The sequence below is a fragment of the Perca flavescens genome, chromosome 3, assembly GCF_004354835.1.
Source record: "Perca flavescens isolate YP-PL-M2 chromosome 3, PFLA_1.0, whole genome shotgun sequence".
NCBI lineage: Eukaryota > Metazoa > Chordata > Actinopteri > Perciformes > Percidae > Perca > Perca flavescens.
Window position 1 is genome coordinate 29,388,044 of NC_041333.1, and position 19,185 is coordinate 29,407,228.

Genomic DNA, 19,185 nt, shown 5'->3' on the forward strand with positions numbered 1-19,185 from the left:
TTTATTAAGCATCCATTCTTTTCTCTCCGTGCCCCGTTTTGAGGGCCCAGACAGATTTTAATCAGTACTGTATTGTCAACAAAAATGATTTAAAAATAAAATTACTTTTTGAGAGATATGTTAACAGCAGGCGTCTTTTACAAGCATCTGAAGTAAAACCAAACGGAAACCAATTTACAGTTTGATATTATGGGCCATGGTCTTGTGGAAAATGAGTCATCTTTGAAATGTTGATGTGGCCTCTCATTAACATGAAGGGCATCCATTCTAGCGTTTGATGAACTACAGATGACAAAAAAAAAAAAAAAAAAAAAAAGACTCCTATAACTGCTCCATCTAAGGAAGTAAACCATTTACAACATGAGAAAATCTATGCCCTCCTTCCTGCGACTGGCCGGCAGTTCTGAAGATCTATTTTATTTGCTGTTGTAAACAGCTAATCTTGCCATCCATTATACCTTTAACATTTTGTCAATCTGCTGTGGAGTTAAGCCTCCATAGCCAGAAAGCCTCTTTTTTTTTTTAAATCACCAAACACAATCTCATACAATGACATGATAACAATGACTGGAAGAAGCAGGTCCAGTTTACTGAAAAAGGAAAGGAGAGCTTTGACTCCTGATTGTACTGTAGCATCGGCAATAACCCTGTAGATCCCAGATGACGCTTTGTGACATGACTCTATATGAAACTTAAGGGTTTGACTGAGATCAGTTTGCCAATACTGTGCTTGACTGAAACTTGTTCATGAGCTAGTAGATATTTCTAATACACAACAGAGGTTTAGCAACATTAAGAGTTTTGAAAGCATGAAAAACTACATGGAATTAGAAAGGGGTCACTTGTAGAATTATTACCCCATTCTGCATTTCCTCAGGTCTACATAGGGCTCAGCTTGTTTGGGTTTTTCATGGCCTTTACCAATTTATATCAACCATGTTTCCAGCAGCAACAAGCAGCAGCAGGTTTCCATAAAAGAATGATAAACCTATTCAAACATGTACATGTACGTAGCAACTAAAAAGCCAGATATTTCTCTCAGAATGTTTGCTAGCACATTCGCCACAAAGAGGTAAAATAAGGTAATAATATGTTACTGTTCTTTAGGTGTTGTTCTGCTGCCACCAAGTGGCCAAAAATAATTTGTAAGTGACAAACTGATAGACAATGTTCACCCAACTCTGGACTTTCCTTAACCCTTCATAGCTAGCGGTTAACTTAAAAGTTTACGCTTGCACAGGATTACAGTTTTGTTCAGTAACTAGGGTTGTAGAATGGATGTGGCCCTAGAACTGCTGTACTGAAACTGCAGCTTCCTCTTTTGCAGGAGTAAAGACCATTTTTAGCTCAATGTTTTGATTTTACAGCCCCCAAACTCTACTGTTATCAACATTGTTTCCAGCAGTTGAGCATTAAACAGCAGATAAAGTTCGCGGCTAGCTGTGAACATAGCGGTGCATTTAGCAGCCAGAGTTTCCAGTTTAGAGGAGAGTTCATATTGGACTTGTTCTGCTACCCCTGGTGGTCTATGGAGCCTTTCAACTTTTTCTTTTTTGCCAATTGTTTTGGTGTAGCTAACGTTGCTCCATGTCGTGTAAATAGGCATGACAGCTTTATAAAGTGACATGTCAATGTTGTGTTTTCAGGTTGTTTGGCTGCACCCACGTTTTTTTTTTAAATAAATAAAAAGCAATTATCAGTCAATTAATGGAGGCTAATAATATATTTATATAATAATAATATTGTATTTCTTTTCTGATAATTAAAAAGGACGATTTAAGTCAGCTTCCAGAATACAGACCTGTCTACTAATGACCAAAATTAATTTCTTTTTAGGAGGGAAACTACCAAAGGGACAGAAACACTCAAACTTTAAAATAATGAACATTGATGCAGAATATTGGCTACTGACAGATTGAATAAGTATCAGCTTTCAATCTAACCCCAAGTATTTTTGTGTTATGTCTAAAAATCATGGAGTAAGGTCAATCTCTGTCTGTGTTAGAAGTAAAATACTGCATGATCTGACACTGCAGTCCATCTCAACATTACTGAGTTTGCATGTGCTTCATTAAGGAGTGTTCTTCTAGATGGGAACAAAGAAAAGTAAACAACCATTTACAATGATAATAGATAAATACTTTACTACCAATATAAATATACACTACATGATCAAACACCTGGAATGTGACTACATTTTGAAATCAGGAATTCCAACATTATAATGCAAATTTTTCCCACTTACAATAAGGCAAGCGTTAGTCTAACATTAGAGGATACTAGTCATTATTTAACCCCTCCCGGATCTGAACTTACAAAAATGTTTTGTTTAATACAAAGACAAAATACCACGAGTTGTGCAATTTAGTGCAGTGGTGAGAGCGTTATGAGACATCCTTGATACACAGATGTGTATGTGGAAAATATAGGAGAGTTCAGAACAGAATTTGCAACAAAAAAAACAGGATGAAAGAAACGCAAACAAGACATCCAGAGCTTTAGAATGAAGTGAGTGCTTGAGAGTGAACAGTCATAAGCACTGATAAACCACTAAAAAGGCTTTGTGAGTGTGTCTCTCTTTCTTTAAGGCTTTTGAAGGAACACAGGCAGCCCTGATCTGGCCTGCGATTCAGCATTTTAGTGCTACATGTAGTTTAGAGTACCTGTCCAGTGCCTGTGCCTTTTTGGTGGGGGGATTCCAATTTTGTGCCACAAAATTAAAATTAAAATTACAGATGAAAAGTAATTCTCATGAGGCATTATAATCTTGAGTTTACACCGTCAGTGGTGCATGGCATCTACCTACCCAAATAAAGTTTTTTAAGAGAGTGATACATATCTAGTAGGTGGTGATCCTGTGCTATTGTTTAAACTTGTTTTTACCCAAATTAAGTTGGGGACTCAAAGCCCATAAAGCTGAAACGATCCAGTGAAGTCCCACTATTCAAATCTTGAATAGTGACTGGTTCACCTCAGGATGGCCACGGTGATGCTGCCGCTGTCGCTGTCAGTGCATGTTACTATGGCAACATATTTCAATTTCCCCTGCCTCACCTGGCTGGGTCAGTGATGTCACGCAAACATCACATTTGTATGGCAGCATTTTTTGAGGGTATCAAGCGATTTCCGTCATATAACAAGAAAGAGGCTGTTCTATTGATTTTCTTACCAAGGTGGAGTGATTACACATTAATAATGGTTATAACAGACATGAAGAGCATCCGCCCACTGACAACCTACTGATGTAAAACCTCCTGAGAGTGATTTAAGGCCAACTAGTGAAAAAAAAAAACTGAAAAAGAAAAGGGAAAAAAGACAGAAAAAGCTGATCACTTTGATCAGTGAGTCATTTCAAGCAACTATCTACTATACACATGATGTTTTTTTTAACATGTTACAGTGACTGAGTAATATGCAGTTAGTGGGCCACAGTAAAAAGCAAGCTAGTGTATGTTTGTACAGGATTTCCAGGTCAGCGATTTAGTGAAACTTAACTTTACAGTGCAAGGGTAATAAAAAAAAGAATAGAAGCATAGGAAATATTAATATAATGTAAACACTAATGTCAATACTATTACTCCCATAGGAGAAATCATTACAATGCATGCACACCATTGTGCTTAGGGTTCTGTTTCGGACCAGATCAAAAAGTCACACACACTTTCATGTTGGACTTACAGTTAGTGAAAATAAATGTTTGAGAAGCAAAGGAAATGCGGAGGGGGACGCGGGCACACACACACACACACACACACACACACACACACACACACACACACACACACACACACACACACACACACACACACACACACACACACACACACACACACACACACACACACACACACACACACACACTATAGGAAGATATACTGTACAGAGTACAGAGGGGTTTCCATGACATTAGAAGAGTGGGCAGAGCACGGGTGGCACCATGTAGTGGGCTGGGCCAATCAGCGCGAAGAGAAGCCTGTTGCTAAGCTACAGCCAACCACCTGCGTCACATCCCAGATCTGTGGAGACAAAGAGCCAATAATAATGATAAAGGCCTGGTGCAAAGTCACGTTTGAGGATTCTGCATTATTACTGAGAGGACTCATGAACCATTTCTGTTTTTTCTTGAATACTTCCAGGTTATCTTAAAAAGGTGCCCTGCCATACAAAAACGTTTTTAAAATATGTTAGGTCCATATGTGTTTGTGTTATGTCGTGAATGTGAAAATTAACTGCTACCTCCTCTATCAGCTCTAGCCACTGAAAGGAAATAAGCAGAGAAATCAGGCCAATTACAAAAGCTGGCCAGTCTGACATCACATTGCCTGAGCTCATTACTACATTCATTAGCTCGCCCAGTTGGGCTGGATATAGGATTCTGACAGCCAGGCTCTCATTCGCTAGTTGTTAGCCAATCAGATTCAAACAGCTTAGCTAATATTAATGAGAACTGGCAGAAATTGAGCTGAGTCTTCCTGTATGCTAGAATGGCTTGAAACAAGGTAACCAAGGCATTTTTTCCACAAAACATTTTACAGAGTCCATGGTAGAACTTCAGACATTAGCTACCACAGAGTAATGAAATACGTGTGGCAGGGCACCTTTAAGACTTTTTACTGGTAATTTACACCAAATTGCACAATGGAAATAAATTGAAAGGTGAAATAAAGGAACCAATGAAAACATGATTCTTACAAAAAAGTACCACAAGATATAGAAGACCTCTACACCTGAAAGACTGACCATCATACATGTTTGAACCTATTAAAAAGGTTTTGTGTTTGCTTTTTTCTTGGTAAAGAAAAAATGTGAAAATCAAAAATGTCCATCAGAAATTTCTTACACCATTTTGGCAGCATAATACATTTTTATTGAAAAAATAAAGATTTGCTACTTTGTTTACTCCGTGAAAAACAGCTACTGTAACATTGTATATATAGTAGGGCTGGGCGATATGGTTGAAAACTGTATCACGATATAAGTTTTTCATATCGGTCGATATCGATAATTATTGATATTTTTTATGACCTATTTAAAATAAGGACCAGGAGAAAAATATATTAAATTTAAACATTTTTATTTTAAACTTAACCCTGCTCTGATTATAATCCCCTCAGTTATAAAAGCAGAAATGTCAACACAACCATGGAAAACACTCAAATAATTCAAATGTAAACAGGTCTAAAATCACAATGAACACTTAACAATTATCTCTTAACATTAAGGTGCAAAATTAAAGAATAAGTAAGAAGTGCTTAATAAAGTGTCATAAAATAGTGCAAAGTGTTAGCTAAATATAAGAAACCTGAGAAGGAACTATTTTCTGCAGGTTAAGTGCTAGGTTGGTAACCTGGCTTCTGGACAGTGCTCAGCACGTCTGCCTCCGTTATTTCTTTGTAGCGTTTAGTAAGGCGCTGATGCAGAGTACCTCTCCATGGTGGTCTGCTGCTTGTGCCGTGTTGCAGCTGCAGATGTTGTTGGACGTTGATGGCGAATACGGCTGTGCTCGAAAAAGTCGGCCCCGCGGCTAAAGTGGTAAAACAAGTTTATGGTATTACCAGTGTTGGTCTGATTTACTTGGTCTGACTACGGTCAGACTTATAAAATCCCCAAAACTGCCATACTGACTTTTCCTGTTTTATCAACGATTTACCTCGCTCGCTGCGGCACTCACTTTCCACTCCACGCCGGTTCTGTTATTGAAGAACACGAGACAGCGATGTGGCGCAACCAAACTTGATACTGTTACATGATTGGCTGTTAGAGTGTCACTCCCCACGTTGCTAGGTTGCCAGAGAGTGAGGGCCTTTGTTCATGCAATCAAACTTGATTCACAACCTCTGGTTTCTTCTGATGAAGAAAAACAAGTTATCGAACGTTTTATCGACCGCATTTTCTATTGATATTGATTATGTGTCTATCGCGATACATATCGTTATCGTTTTATCGCCCAGCCCTAATATATAGTTGTTTCATAAGCATGCGACCACATAGGCAGTGCCTGTGACGCGTGCAGCTTTGTTCACTCATAACTTTCTTGTGTACTGTACTGTACTGTATTCCTGGAGGATTAAGGTCCCATGGCATGAAAATGTCACTTTATGAGTTTTTTTAACATTAATATGAGTTCCCCCAGCCTGCCTATGGTCCCCCAGTGGCTAGAAATGGCGATAGGTGTAAACCGAGCCCTGGGTATCCTGCTCTGCCTTTGAGAAAATGAAAGCTCAGATGGGCCGATCTGGAATCTTGCTCCTTATGAGGTCATAAGGAGCAAGGTTACCTCCCCTTTCTCTGCTTTGCCCGCCCAGAGAATTTGGCCCACCCATGAGAGAGAGACATCATGGCTTTCAAACAAGCAAAGTGGCAGTTGGTCAAGGCCACACCTCCACCCTCCACCTTGCCCCCCCCTCTCCTCCTCAATAGCTACAGACACAGAAATGGCACATTCTAAGGAAAGCTCATTGTGGGACTGGCTCTAGTGGCTGTAATTCTGCACCAAGGCTGAATTTCGGGAAAGAGACTTCAGATACAGTATTAGGGGACCACTAAGGTCTATATAAAAGCATCCAAAGAGCACCATGTCATGGGACCTTTAAAAGGACTCTACAGCCGTGTCAGCAGGTCTGTGTGGCTGCACAGCGGTTTTTGGGCTGCCTGCAGACACGCTGATTTCCTGTGTTTGACACAACCTGAATACATGCATGAATTATCTGGTATCAAAAGACTGTTGTTGACCTTAACAATGCGGTCGCTTCCACAAGTGACCATCAGGCCTCTGGATGGGTCCATGTCCATGTGGGCGATGTTGTGTTTCCCCTCGTGGAACGTGGCCAATGGTGTTCGACTGCAAAAAAACACACACACACACACACACACACACACACACACACACACACACACACACACACACACACACACACACACACACACACACACACACACACACACACACACACACACACACACACACACACACACACACAGAGTTGCCCTCAGTACTCTGAAATAGGGATATAATGTGATCAATTATTACAAAATGTAGAGAAGCCCTTTACTCACTCTTCTTCTTTAATGGTATCAAAGCAGGCATCACACACCCGCACCGGGAACTCGAAGCCCATGATCGGGAATGTGGTACGTTTAGAACTACATTTTCCACACACAGCATTGCCGCACTTCCTGCAGTGGTGCTGCACAAAAGTAAAAACACTTGTACATTAGCGTGAGTGATGGACTGAGGGACTCACAACCGCTAATGACACTGATTGGACTCTCTTACCTGTCTGAGCCCCATGGTCTTAGTGTCCCACATCTGCTTGATGTTCCAGAAGAAAGGCTGCTCACACTTCTGACAAGAGTCGCTGTCTAACCACTGGGGCGCCTGCAGATGCACATGCAGTTGAAAGCTACTATTAAATATGACTAAATTAATGCTCCATAGACAAGTGCTGCAAAAATCATATTTACCCATGCAAAGAGCACTGAGACAAAAATGGAGAGGAGAAACAAAAGTCTTCACAACTAACTTCTCATACTGAAATACTGCCCATTCCACTGACCATTATACTATGATTTATTGTCCACTAAAAATGAAGAAATGACAAATGTATCAGTGTAGAGTACAGCTAATCTGCCTTTAAAAGTCAATTCAAATTCTATGTCGGACACTATTGCCTTTTTTACACAAACGTCTATGAGAAAAACGTAGAAAGCAGACCTCTTCTCTCTGCGTGTCCATGTTCCACACTGCCATGCCTCCGTCGGCCGAGCACGACACCAACTGCCTGGTCAACTGGAGGTAACGAATGGCCTGAACACGATCACTGACGGAGACATTGAATACAGAGAACGAATGATAATTATAAATTTAATAATAATAATAATAATAATAATAATAATAATAATAATAATAATAATAATAATACTAACCTGCACTAAGCAATATTTTCAAAGTGAAATTGCAACTCTACAGAGCGTTTGAACCTTTCATCACACTTTGTCGGGATATGTAGGCTGCGTGTTTACTGTGTAGTTTAGTCTTATGAATGCCCATAGGCAAACATTTCCAGCTAAAAATGCTTTGATAAACCCACTATACCTGTTAGCACCAAACAGACAACGTTAGAGTTAAAGAATTAGTGAGAAAGCCTGTTAGTGGCCAAAACTGGATTAATGTTGCTTTAATACATAAAGCACCATAAAGCAAGTATAAAGATACGAATAGCAGGTGAAACAATACAATAATACAAAGAAACTGACAGAACTTTAATATTAAAACTAAAATTCCGAAAGATCAAAGGTCCATTTGAATTGTTTTTTTTCACTACACTGACAATAGCATTTTTGCTCAACTTCCATACTGTTCTGTACTGTAATGCTCCATATATGGAAGTCTATTAAATACATTTTAATAGAAAAAAAAATAATAAAAGGAGTGACAAAAGAGATAAAGACAGGGTCATAACAGGATTTAGGACCTGTCAGAAGTACAAGAGCATTACATCTCTCATTTTTATGAGAGACAAACCTCTGTAAATCCTGAAAGCACCATTGACATGGACTTTGCTTTTATCACAACAGTCAGTGCCTGTGGACAGCTGTTTTTTTCTAATAGGCTGACACACACACTTTTATAATTTTTACTGACTACTCTGACTACCATCTTCTGAACTACCCTGATTTCCTTAGAAGCATCCAAGTCCCCGACAAACACAAGAGGTATAGCTAACTCAGCATCCGCGCATATACAAAACACCAATGGACTTACTGGTGTCCCTGCAGCAGTAATGTTCGTCCTTTGCGGCCCCCAATGTCCCACATGATGACGCTGTGGTCGGAGGCCCCTGAGAACAGCAGCCTCTGGACAGGGTCCCACCACAGTGTTGCTATACTACCTAGAGGGTACAGAGGGATGAACAGTGAGAAAAAGAAACACACTTGTTAGATGTGTTATTATGTGCTGCAAGAGCCTGTTGAGCGACAGTGTTACAGCCTGACCTGTTGGCTCCACCTGGTGCCTGCTGGGAGAACTACAGGAAGCTCAGCCCAAACACCTTAAACCTGGAGCTAATTACAACTGGAGCTACAGAACCCCCTTCTTTTTGAAACTGAATGAGTCCTATTCTTCCATTGTTGTACACCATACTGATTTAATGTGACCAAGATCTCATTACATGCTTCATTATAGGACTACTTCAATTCCTCCTTGCCAATGTGTGTGGCACTCCACTTAAAAAAGGCCCATTTTTTGGGGATATCCTAAATTGTAGAATGTAAATGTTTAAGAAAAAAAAAGTAAAAACTGAAGAAAAAAAAAATCTGTTCCCATTGGTCTGAATATGGGTGGCCACAGAACTATTTAACTGATTACAGTTTATGAAATAACAGAATTACTATTTGGAGTTTATTTTATGCCTTTGTTCTAGCAAAGGTTTTATGTCCTGTTCTTGGCATTAATTCAGCAGGGAACTCTGTTGCATTTAGCACATCAACTACATGGCACAGACCATCTGCATATTCTTGTAAGAGGGTAGAACATATTACACATGCTAAACACTCACTATCCTTCTCCGTCTGTGCAACAAGAACAGCACACAGGTATGTTGTTACAGTACAGTGAAAAGTCCATGACTTTAAATGCTTTAACTGAATTTCTGATTTTGTTGAATCATTGATTTTCCAGACAACTTGCAAAGACTTAATTCTTTCCATGTTTCCAGTGAAGCCTTCAGAAGGGAAAAGAACTCTGGGATTGAAATTAGACCAGTCATAAGATGACTAATAGCCTGTACCAGGTGGTGGTAGAGTGATTAGGCTGGCAGTAACTGTATACTGATGAGACACACATACACAGAGCACCATACTACCATGGAATCCTTGAACCGGCATCTAAAGCAATCTCTTCTTGGGTACTTCACCTTATACACACAGTGGCCCTCATTTATGAAACATGCGTACGACCTAAAACAGGCGTACGACGGGCGTACGCCGATTCCTACGCAAAGCTCGGCATTTATCAATTTCGACGTGAGCGTAGGCTGCGATCAAATCTCACGTCTGGTCTGAACTCGTGTACGCAAGTTCTCGAGTCAGTGTGGACTTGCGGTGCAGCATATAATCAGTTTAACAGGAGAAGCAGAAGTCATCAGTTGATCACATATCAGCAATGGCAGATCTGGCTCTTTTAGAAGACCTCTATGCGCCGGTCTGCAACATTGTTTTAGCCTGTGGGGTTCTGCACAACATCTCGCAGGAAAACACGGTGCCATAAATGTAGCGATGGAGCCAGATGACCCGATGCCCAGAGAGCAGTGTCCAGAACAGCCACCAACTGAGGGCTATATGAAGGAGACAGGATATTATTCCTCACTTTTAAAATGTAGCCTATAGTGTTATGTTTGGCAATGATATTCAATACAGGAAACATGACGATGCACAACATTTTTATTTATTCTTCAGGTTTTTGTTTCTCTTTCAAGTGAATGATTTATTTCTGCCATTGACCAAGTTATTTTGGCTTGTTTTTCCAGCCCTCTGCTGTCAGGAGACAGGGTCCAGCACGGGGGGCGGAGGACACGCTCTCCCCTCAGCTGTTGCCTCGTTCCGACAAACACGAGTAAAATAAAAGACACTGCATAAACTCCGCTACCGTGTGTTTATTTAATTATAGGTACACCTACATGTAGGCCTAATAGATTGCAATAGAAGCCTGTATATTACTATTAGGACTATAGAAAATGTGTCAAGGATGTATAAATTAAATAGGCTAAACTTCAGCTGGAGTCCGATTTACTACGGCAACACTGTTGACCGCATCAGTGATCTCTTTTCATTCCGCATTCTTTCTACAGCCTTTAATACCAGTTTTCAGGCTGCCAAAAAGTACACACGTTAGTGCAAATGAACCAGAGATATCAGGGTTTCAATCTCCACCTCTGAAAAGTGTTGCTTCTCAGCCGGATTACGTCTCGCCATGTCGTAAATTGTAGGGGCGAGGCCTCAAAACCCAGAATATATTGGGGCGTGATATTTAAATGACGATCGTTTCCAGCCGCCGCATTTATCAATGTACGACCATTCTTACGCTCGGATTGGTGTGATACGAACTTTTCATGAATCCCACGTGAAGCCTGTCGTAAGATGATTTCTGCGCTCATATCTGCGCTGGTTTCTACGTTAGGTTGATAAATGAGGGCCAGTATTCTCATACAGTAGAGCAGCATACAGCACATTATAATATACAACTATAGGAAGCCACTGGGATCTGCATTGATGGACACTGTTAAAAGCCAATGTGGGGAAAAAAACACTAGTTATAACTTCATTTTCCTCTGCTGAAGGTATGTTTCCATCAGCTGTCATGAGAGAAAAAATAACTAATATCTAAACATGAAACAATGTCACAAAAATAGAAGAGTCTAATTTATTTGTGGTGGCAACCCTGCTAATATCCATTTATACAATTTGGCAAAAGGGCAAGTTTAAAAACCTTGATGGGAGGTCTGACCTTCCCATTCTGTTTTCCAAATTTGATCAATCATAATTTCCATTAAATAATTGGGGGCGGAACTCCTGCTTGTGCACAGCTCGAACCCAGCACCACACCCATGAATATGCATTATTATAAGTCCAATTAATATGTATTAACATGAGCACCAAGGCAGATCAAAGAGAGAGGTAAGAAATTAAAACAGAAAAGATTTTTTTTTTTATAAAAAAGATTTAAAGGCAAGAGCACACTAACAATGTCTGTCTAAACTTAACTTAACTTGTAAGCAAGACCTCCGTGGTAAAAAAACAGAGATCCAGTCAGATGAGTCATCCCTTACTCTGTTCTCAACAAGCTCATGCGCACATGAATGAGATATGCCCAGACAAGAACACAGGGGAAGTGTTTGTTTCACACAGTGGCTTATTTTTGTTGTGGGATCCATTTTCTTGGCACAGCTACAAGTACACTGACTGACCATTGAATACAAATCCCATCTGAGTAATGCATTCGTCCATTTTCAAGAATGACAATACTCCCATCTGAATGGCTTGATGTGAATGAAAACAACACAGTTCCTAGATCTCAACTCAAACAAGCAGATTTTGGAATTTCATCATCATCATTCAAACCAAATGACTGGATTTCTTGTAGATAAGTAGATTCAAATCCTGCCCAACTGAGCTATACTCACTTGAAAAATACATGTTAGACCCCATGAAGCTTGTGTGACAATGCTCTCTTTGGCACTTAACTCTGACCAATATTAACACTGTTCTTCCTGTTCAAACCATAAGACTGTTTTATCATGCACAATGCATTTTTGAATGTATAAAAGCAGGTAGACCGTTGAGGGAACCACAGAGCGTGTCTCATCATACAGGATTTCTTTCATTTTCTTGAATTATGAAGCCATGTGGAGGAATGTGGGTCATCTATTATTTACTGCGGCCACATCTGCCATATCTAGCTTCAGCATCAGAAGCCTGCTTGTTCGTAGAAGTATGCAGTAGACAAACTATTTGCGCCGAGATCTTGTGTGATTCCCCTATGCTGGGAGAAAACAATAGTTCTGCGCAAATGACAAACGTAATTCTTCTTCATGTATAGGCAAGTGTGTGTCTTTACCTTCATGACCCTTTAGTGTAGTGATGGTGGAGTACGTCTGCTTCTCCAGTTTCAGCAGTGTGATCTGTCCTGAGTAATCGCCGACAAAGGCGTGCTGCGTGTCGTGATCGTATCTGAGCAGGGAGTCAGGGATGAAACCGACATACTGCTGCATACTCCTGTAGTGTACACACAGTGACTGATTGAAGGATACTGTAGGCAGGAGGCCCAGGCTGTGAAGTAGTGTCTCCCCAGCATGCTGCCACTCTGGGTGCACATCCAGCTCACGCTCTTGTCATGGCCAGTACTCACCACCCACTCACTCTCCAGGGAAAACACCATATCTGACACACGGTTCTGGTGGGCTGCAACACACACAGACACACACATGTTAAGTGTTAAACAGGCACAAGTCATGTTGGATAAAGATCAAATAAGATCACATCTTCCATTGGGCTTTATATCTGCGCCGTCATGGATGAGTACCACCTAAGACTAATTTGCCCTTCCACGTGCTGATCCACCCAGAAGCTCTCTGCTTAGCGTCTCTGTAATCCAGACTAAGACAGACGAATCCCTTCAAACAGTCATAGTGGTCCATCTGGGGATCACCTCTAAAAAAGGTGCACAGTCTGTAATCAATGTCTTTCATTTTACGGAAAAAAAAAAATCCCTTTTGAAACGCTGTACTGTGCAGAACTCTATATTGATATAATACTTCATTTAATACCCAAACCCTTCCGATAGTCAATGCACAGTATGTGCTGATATGCTATACTTATTTGCGTGACATAATTAAACCTGCAATAATACATGTTTTTGCTGACTTGGGTGAGAGTTAAAAATAAGATATAAATGGCTAGGGCTGCAATTTACAATTATTTTCATTATCAATTTATCTGCCGATTATGTTCTCGATTAATAGTTCTGTCGATGAAACGTTTAGAAAATGGTGAAAAAAATGCCCGTCACAACTTCCCAGAGCGACAATGTCTTGTTCTGTTTGATTAAAAAGTCCAAAACCCAAAGATATTCACTTTAAAATGACGAAAGAAAAGCAGAAAATTCGTTCATTTGATAAAATGGAACAAGATTGTGTTTTTTTACCAGCATTTTTTCATCATCTTTGCTTGAAAAGTGACTGAAACAACTGTTATTATCAATTATTTTAAAAAAAATAGTTGATTATTTTTGTATCAGATGACTACTCAATGAATTACAATTCTGCCCAATCTCAATTTGTTGCTGAACTGGATTCAAATTATGTCTCCTAATCTTACGTTCTTACCTGGATAGGTTTTGACATGGTTCATCTTGTTGAAGTCTTCAGAGATAAGAAACTCCTGGAAGGCAAGCAAACGGACAAAAAAAAACATTTGTTTTAAATCATCATAACTATCCTTCCCCCACAGGCATTTTGAGGAATGCAAATATTGAAATTGTGGCCTTTTTAAAACCAGATATGCACGTTTTTTTAAATTTGTTTTTAACTGAACAACCAAAAGAGTGAGCCTGGAGCAAGAATAAGAAGCCATTTGTTTGAGTTAGCTTCACTCACCACAACAGCTCCATTGTCCTGGCCTATGAAGATGCGTCTGCTGTCATGGTGGTACGACATGCAAGAGCATGGAGCTTAAGGAGAAAGACGTAGATATTGACCATGAGCAGGGAAGTCTCTATACACATGCCACGTTGTAGAGGGGTGTGCATTGTATTGCTGTCAAAAATTACTAAAAAGGCTTTTTACCACACAGACACACACACAGACACACACACACACACACACACACACACACACACACACACACACACACAATGCAGTCTTACTTACATGAGACTGTGTGGTAGATACTTGGCCAGTACTGACCGCTGTCTCTTTTCAGCCAAACTCGGATAGTCCTGAAGGCAAATGTCAAAACATCACATTTAAAGCACTCTCCAATGTCTTCTCAAGGGGTCATTCTGCAGGCTATTTCACGTAATGAAGGTCAATTTGTGATATACAGAACTGAAAGTGCATTTCTAATCTTTTACTTACCGTTTGTATGGACCTACCCTGCAGTTAGATATATACTTTATGTAAAAATAATATGTTTTTTTCATTGGAAACACTCAATGGAAATATCCACTGAAGAGAGCTCTCATGTAGGACTAGGCTTAATCCTCCTCTGGAAAACCAACTCTAATACTCTTTACAAACAATGCTTGATTCTGTTCACAAAACAGCACTGAAAGGGGTAGGGTGGCAGAACTGTGTTGTACCAAAAAGCACTTTTGATGCTCATTTGATCATTATTCTTACAATAATTGTTGTGTATTTTAATAATTAAACATTTTAGTATGCCCCCCAAAATATAATATAAAAAAATAACTGGATAACTTTGCAAGATCATATAGTGTCATGTGCTTTAGAAAACAACATTAAGTTTTCAGTTCAGGTGCATATAAAATAAGATTCTGCAAACTTTTAAGGACTCAAGTTTAAAGTTTTATTTTTATTGCAGTAACAAGCAACACACTCATATCAAAAGCAGCATCTGTCCTGCCCGGTTTCATCAAAAAACCTGGAAGTTAGACTGCTGCATCATCACCCCACAACTTCCCTTTTGAATATCAAGTGGGTTAGATATGTGATGGAAACTGCATCATAGTTCTTCACAGATACTAAGTTCCTTTCTATCTTGTAATGGTGATGTTGCTTCTTCACACTTGTAACCAAACAGAACAGCCCTAACACCAACTATAACTTGGTGAATGTGAAGGACTAATTTGACCATACTTCTTACACCTTCACATCTGAGATTATCTGGCTACTGCAACCGTAGAGCAAGTGAAGATCTGTCAGACTGTAGTTGCACTGCTGCCTTGAGGTGTCGTCAAAAATACGCTATTACATTTATGTGTTAAATCATTCATGAACTCCAAAACGAAAGGATTTCCTATTGTAACGTTACCCAGGTTGTCACAATGTCATGTTTACTAAGTGTATTAAGTCATGCGTGGCTTTAGATGCCAGGCATTATGAAACAACTTGTAAATAAGATTAATAAACAACTTCAAATCTGAATAATTTTTATTACCAAAGTAAGTTTTCACTTGCAAGGAATTTGCCTTGGTGTATTAATGGCTTACAATAAACATATTAAAAAAGGGAACAAACAATAAGGCACAGTACTGCTACAGTCAAGGACATACAATATTCGTTTGTAGTAGCTATGTAAAAAGACAACAAAATAATAAATAAATAAATATGTACAATATAACTGTTTTAGTAAGAGAAAGGAGGTGGCCTGTAAAATTAAGTGTAGGGTGTACAAAAATATTGATCTGGGGATGTCCAAAAGTTGGTAGTATGTTTAATATGCACAAAAGGTCCAGGTGTAATAGTCCATGATGGTAAAAAGGTCCCTAACTGTCCGGCTGAGGGGGTCCAGCTGCTGGGCAGAGGATGTTATTATTGTTTTCATTAAAAACCAAAGAGCGGGCAGTAAATTGACTTTTATTACAAGGTTTAGCTTAATGCGTTCCATTTAAAACATATAAAGTAATGTTTACTATACGAGCAGCTAGCTAGCTAGCTAACTAGCTAACGTTAGCTGTTAAGTCGATATAGCCTAAACAATGATAATAATGTTATGTACAGCATTATTGAGTCGTAAAGCTCAACGTTGTAGAATGAAACCAAATGTTATATACCCGTTTACTAATATGGTTGGCTGTTTGATCGCGGATATACTACGAAAAGGACTCATTCTGGATGGATTTCTATCCCGACAGCCCCCTACGCTAACCTTGCTTCCATTATGGAACATCCAAACCAAAACCCATTCCATTCTAAACTGTTGTTGCTTCTCCTTTTGTTTTGTCCTTCTTCAACCATTGCACCAAGAATTAAGAGTGTAATAACCAGCAAATAGACCGAGCCCGCTAGCTGCTGCCGTGAGCCTGGGGTTAGCCTGTTTGGAAAAACTCACCTGTCCTCGCTGACCGTGATCACTCCATCTTCCTTTGGTATTAAAACAGCTGCATTGACAGCGTCCGAGTGTCCCTCGATCTTGTTCAGAAGAATCGGTCTAGCGGTCTGGGGCCTCGAATGAATTTCCGCAGCCATGGTTAAGCTAAGCATCCAGCAGTGTTTTCCTTCAGTTGATTTTCCTACTCTCTCGACAGTGAAGGAGGATCAGCTGACACCCGGAGCCGCTGTCAGGATTACCGTAATTACTGCAAGAATGGGAAATGAGCGAGAATTCAATTTCGCCAGATGCATATATTACCCTCTTACATACTGTCTATGATATTACCTACAAGGCAAGTGGGGCCAGATGTGCCACAGAGCCGGGTTTAATACGTATAGCCACATCCACAGAGCATTGAATGATTTCTAAAGTTTTGTAAAGCACCACATGAGGGTATACGTGCAGTTTAGTGTCCCAAATGATGAGGGTTTTATTTGAGAGAGGTTAGGGTTAGGATTAGGGTAGCACAGGTGGTTTAGCAGGTTCATAATTAAGGATATTTTATGGGGAATTTGGGACACTAAACTGCACGTATACCGCAGTTCATATACTCACCCGCAACTTCATTAGGTATTAGGTAGTTGTTCAACTGCTTTTAATGCAAATATATAATGAGACAATCACGTGGCAGCAACTCAATTTATTTAGGCATGTAGACAAACCCAAGCATCAAAATGGGGAAGAAAGGCGATTGCAGTGACTTTGAACGTGACATTGTTGTTGGTGCCAGAAGGGCAGGCCTGAGTATTTCAGAAACTGCTGGTTTCTGGTAACTGCTGTTCAATATAATACATACATGCTGTTGATCTACTGGGATTGTCATGTACAACCATCTCTAGGGTTTACAGAAAAAGGCCTTGTAAAGAGAATCTATTGTGTGTGGCAGAGAGTGGCAAAATGCCTGGTTGATGGCAGAAGTCAGAAGAGAATGGCCAGGCTGTTTCGATTATATAAGATCACAATTTATGAATGTATTATTTCTTTATGGTTTCATTTACATTCTATCCTACACATGTATGTTAGATGTATGTGTATGTTTTAGCCACTGCCCATCAAAATGTCTTTGCAAGTCCCTGGCAAAGTGGTAAAATACACAAAACGCAGCCCCAAGGTAAGAAAGGCCCCTCATGCACAAATTCAAAGACCACGAAGGTTGATGTTGTAAAAGCAGTGCCCAAATCACCATCAATCCCACTGTCTGCTCTGATGACACATGCCTCTTGGGCTTCTGCTACTGGCCGTCCAATCCTCTTATGCCTCAAGACCAAAAAGATTTCAAATAAATAAGGCAAAAGCATTGATGTTATAAATATGTGAATTTATTTGATAAAATATGAAAGTGTAACAGAAGATTTCCTCAGTAAGGAAGAAACAGTATTGTAAAGTAACTGAATGCAAGCATTCAAGATGGGATGTACATTGTCAAAACTTAGGAGTGAAACTTAGAACAAGCTGGAGTGACATGGCTTGAGATGGAGAACCTTTAAACTGAAACTGTGAAATGATAAATAAAATAATCATCCACTCCAGAGTTGAGAAAATACACAACTGACATCCAACGTCTTAAAAATGAATTCAAAAAGTATAAAAAAAATTTCAACAAATGGAAAATTTAGTCTGCAAAACATTTTTATAAAGCATGTTATGCGTTACAGAAAACAGGTAGCATAAAAAGCAATAACAAATAACATGTCCACACTGTACATTAGTCTACAGCAAAGTGTGTGTGTATATGTGTTTGTGTGTGTGTTCATGCATGGCAGTGTAGAGGCATTTCCCGTGCTGGCCTATGATGCTACCAGGGGCTGGCCAGTGATGGCTGGGCTCACGGCTGGTTGATCTGACCCATAAACAGAATAGTACCTGGGACAGAGACGGGGAGAACTCATTATAGTCAAGCATCGCTTTCTTCAGGGACAGCTCGTCGTCACTGTAAATGAGGGCAACCTCAGTGTTTCACGAGTTGAAATAAAGGTCATTGATTGATTGATTGATTGATTGGGTTACCCGGTTTCACTACGCCTTACATTGGTGATTCATTTCCATATTTCAAATGGTAATACGTCTAGTTCATTTCTCATGTAGTTGCACAAATGTTAGATTTTCTACATACATAAATCATATAGATATAACCTTTAAAGGTAAATCCAGATGTAAATACAAGACTTTACCTGTTGGGTTATGTCTGATGAGGAATAGGAAAGGTCTGTCCACTGTAACCCAAGGTGGAGAGGATCGAGCCAGCAAAATGGCAGCTAAACACAAAAGCAAACACATTGTGAAAACATGTCTGAAAATATTACAGCATAGGTTAATGCACAATATATTATCAACAGTTACATAGAACATTCTCATTAACTTACAGCTTTGTGTTTGGCAAAACATTTGAGTCCAAGACAAGGCTCACAGAACAAATACTCACTAGTGGCAGCTGTTGCTTTTGTTCCATCCTCATTCACCACAACTTTGGCTTTCTGGAGTGCCTTGGATACATGCACAGGCTCAGCACCTGAGAAATCAATAACTGTTAATTAGCTTTAGACACGTACAGTACGTTAGTTTACAGACATGCCATGC

General features: G+C 39.7%; 2 protein-coding genes across 2 annotated transcripts in view; both read right to left on the reverse strand.

The window, feature by feature from the left end:
* Nucleotides 1-3,805: 3,805 nt before the first annotated feature.
* wdfy1 (WD repeat and FYVE domain containing 1) lies at nt 3,806-16,814 on the reverse strand. Its single transcript, XM_028574402.1, has 12 exons — nt 16,567-16,814; nt 14,424-14,491; nt 14,151-14,224; nt 13,881-13,935; nt 12,807-12,957; nt 12,614-12,726; nt 8,765-8,891; nt 7,715-7,820; nt 7,277-7,378; nt 7,057-7,187; nt 6,733-6,841; nt 3,806-4,016 (listed from the first exon to the last, which is right to left on the reverse strand). Exons 1-12 carry the CDS (start codon nt 16,716-16,718, stop codon nt 3,957-3,959), a joined length of 1,248 nt encoding a protein of 415 aa, XP_028430203.1. The 5' UTR covers nt 16,719-16,814; the 3' UTR covers nt 3,806-3,956.
* A 1,091-nt stretch (nt 16,815-17,905) lies between these two features.
* serpine2 (serpin peptidase inhibitor, clade E (nexin, plasminogen activator inhibitor type 1), member 2) overlaps nt 17,906-19,185 on the reverse strand; it is a 9,466-nt gene continuing 8,186 nt past the window's right edge. The window contains exons 7-9 of the mRNA XM_028572959.1: nt 19,031-19,117; nt 18,780-18,863; nt 17,906-18,471 (exon numbers count right to left, since the gene is read on the reverse strand). Of these exons, the coding sequence (XP_028428760.1) occupies nt 18,434-18,471; nt 18,780-18,863; nt 19,031-19,117 (209 nt within the window). The 3' untranslated portion in view covers nt 17,906-18,433. The remainder of the gene's footprint in view (nt 18,472-18,779; nt 18,864-19,030; nt 19,118-19,185) is intronic.

Excerpts from the sequence above, each read along its gene's own strand:
- wdfy1 (XM_028574402.1), bottom strand. The coding sequence starts at position 16,718 with ATGCTTAGCTTAACCATGGCTGCGGAAATTCATTCGAGGCCCCAGACC. Across the intron at positions 7,379-7,714 it reads TGGACACGCAGAGAGAAGAG|GCGCCCCAGTGGTTAGACAG; the intron begins GTCTGCTTTCTA and ends GTGCATCTGCAG. Across the intron at positions 4,017-6,732 it reads GAAGCGACCGCATTGTTAAG|ATCTGGGATGTGACGCAGGT; the intron begins GTCAACAACAGT and ends TTGTCTCCACAG.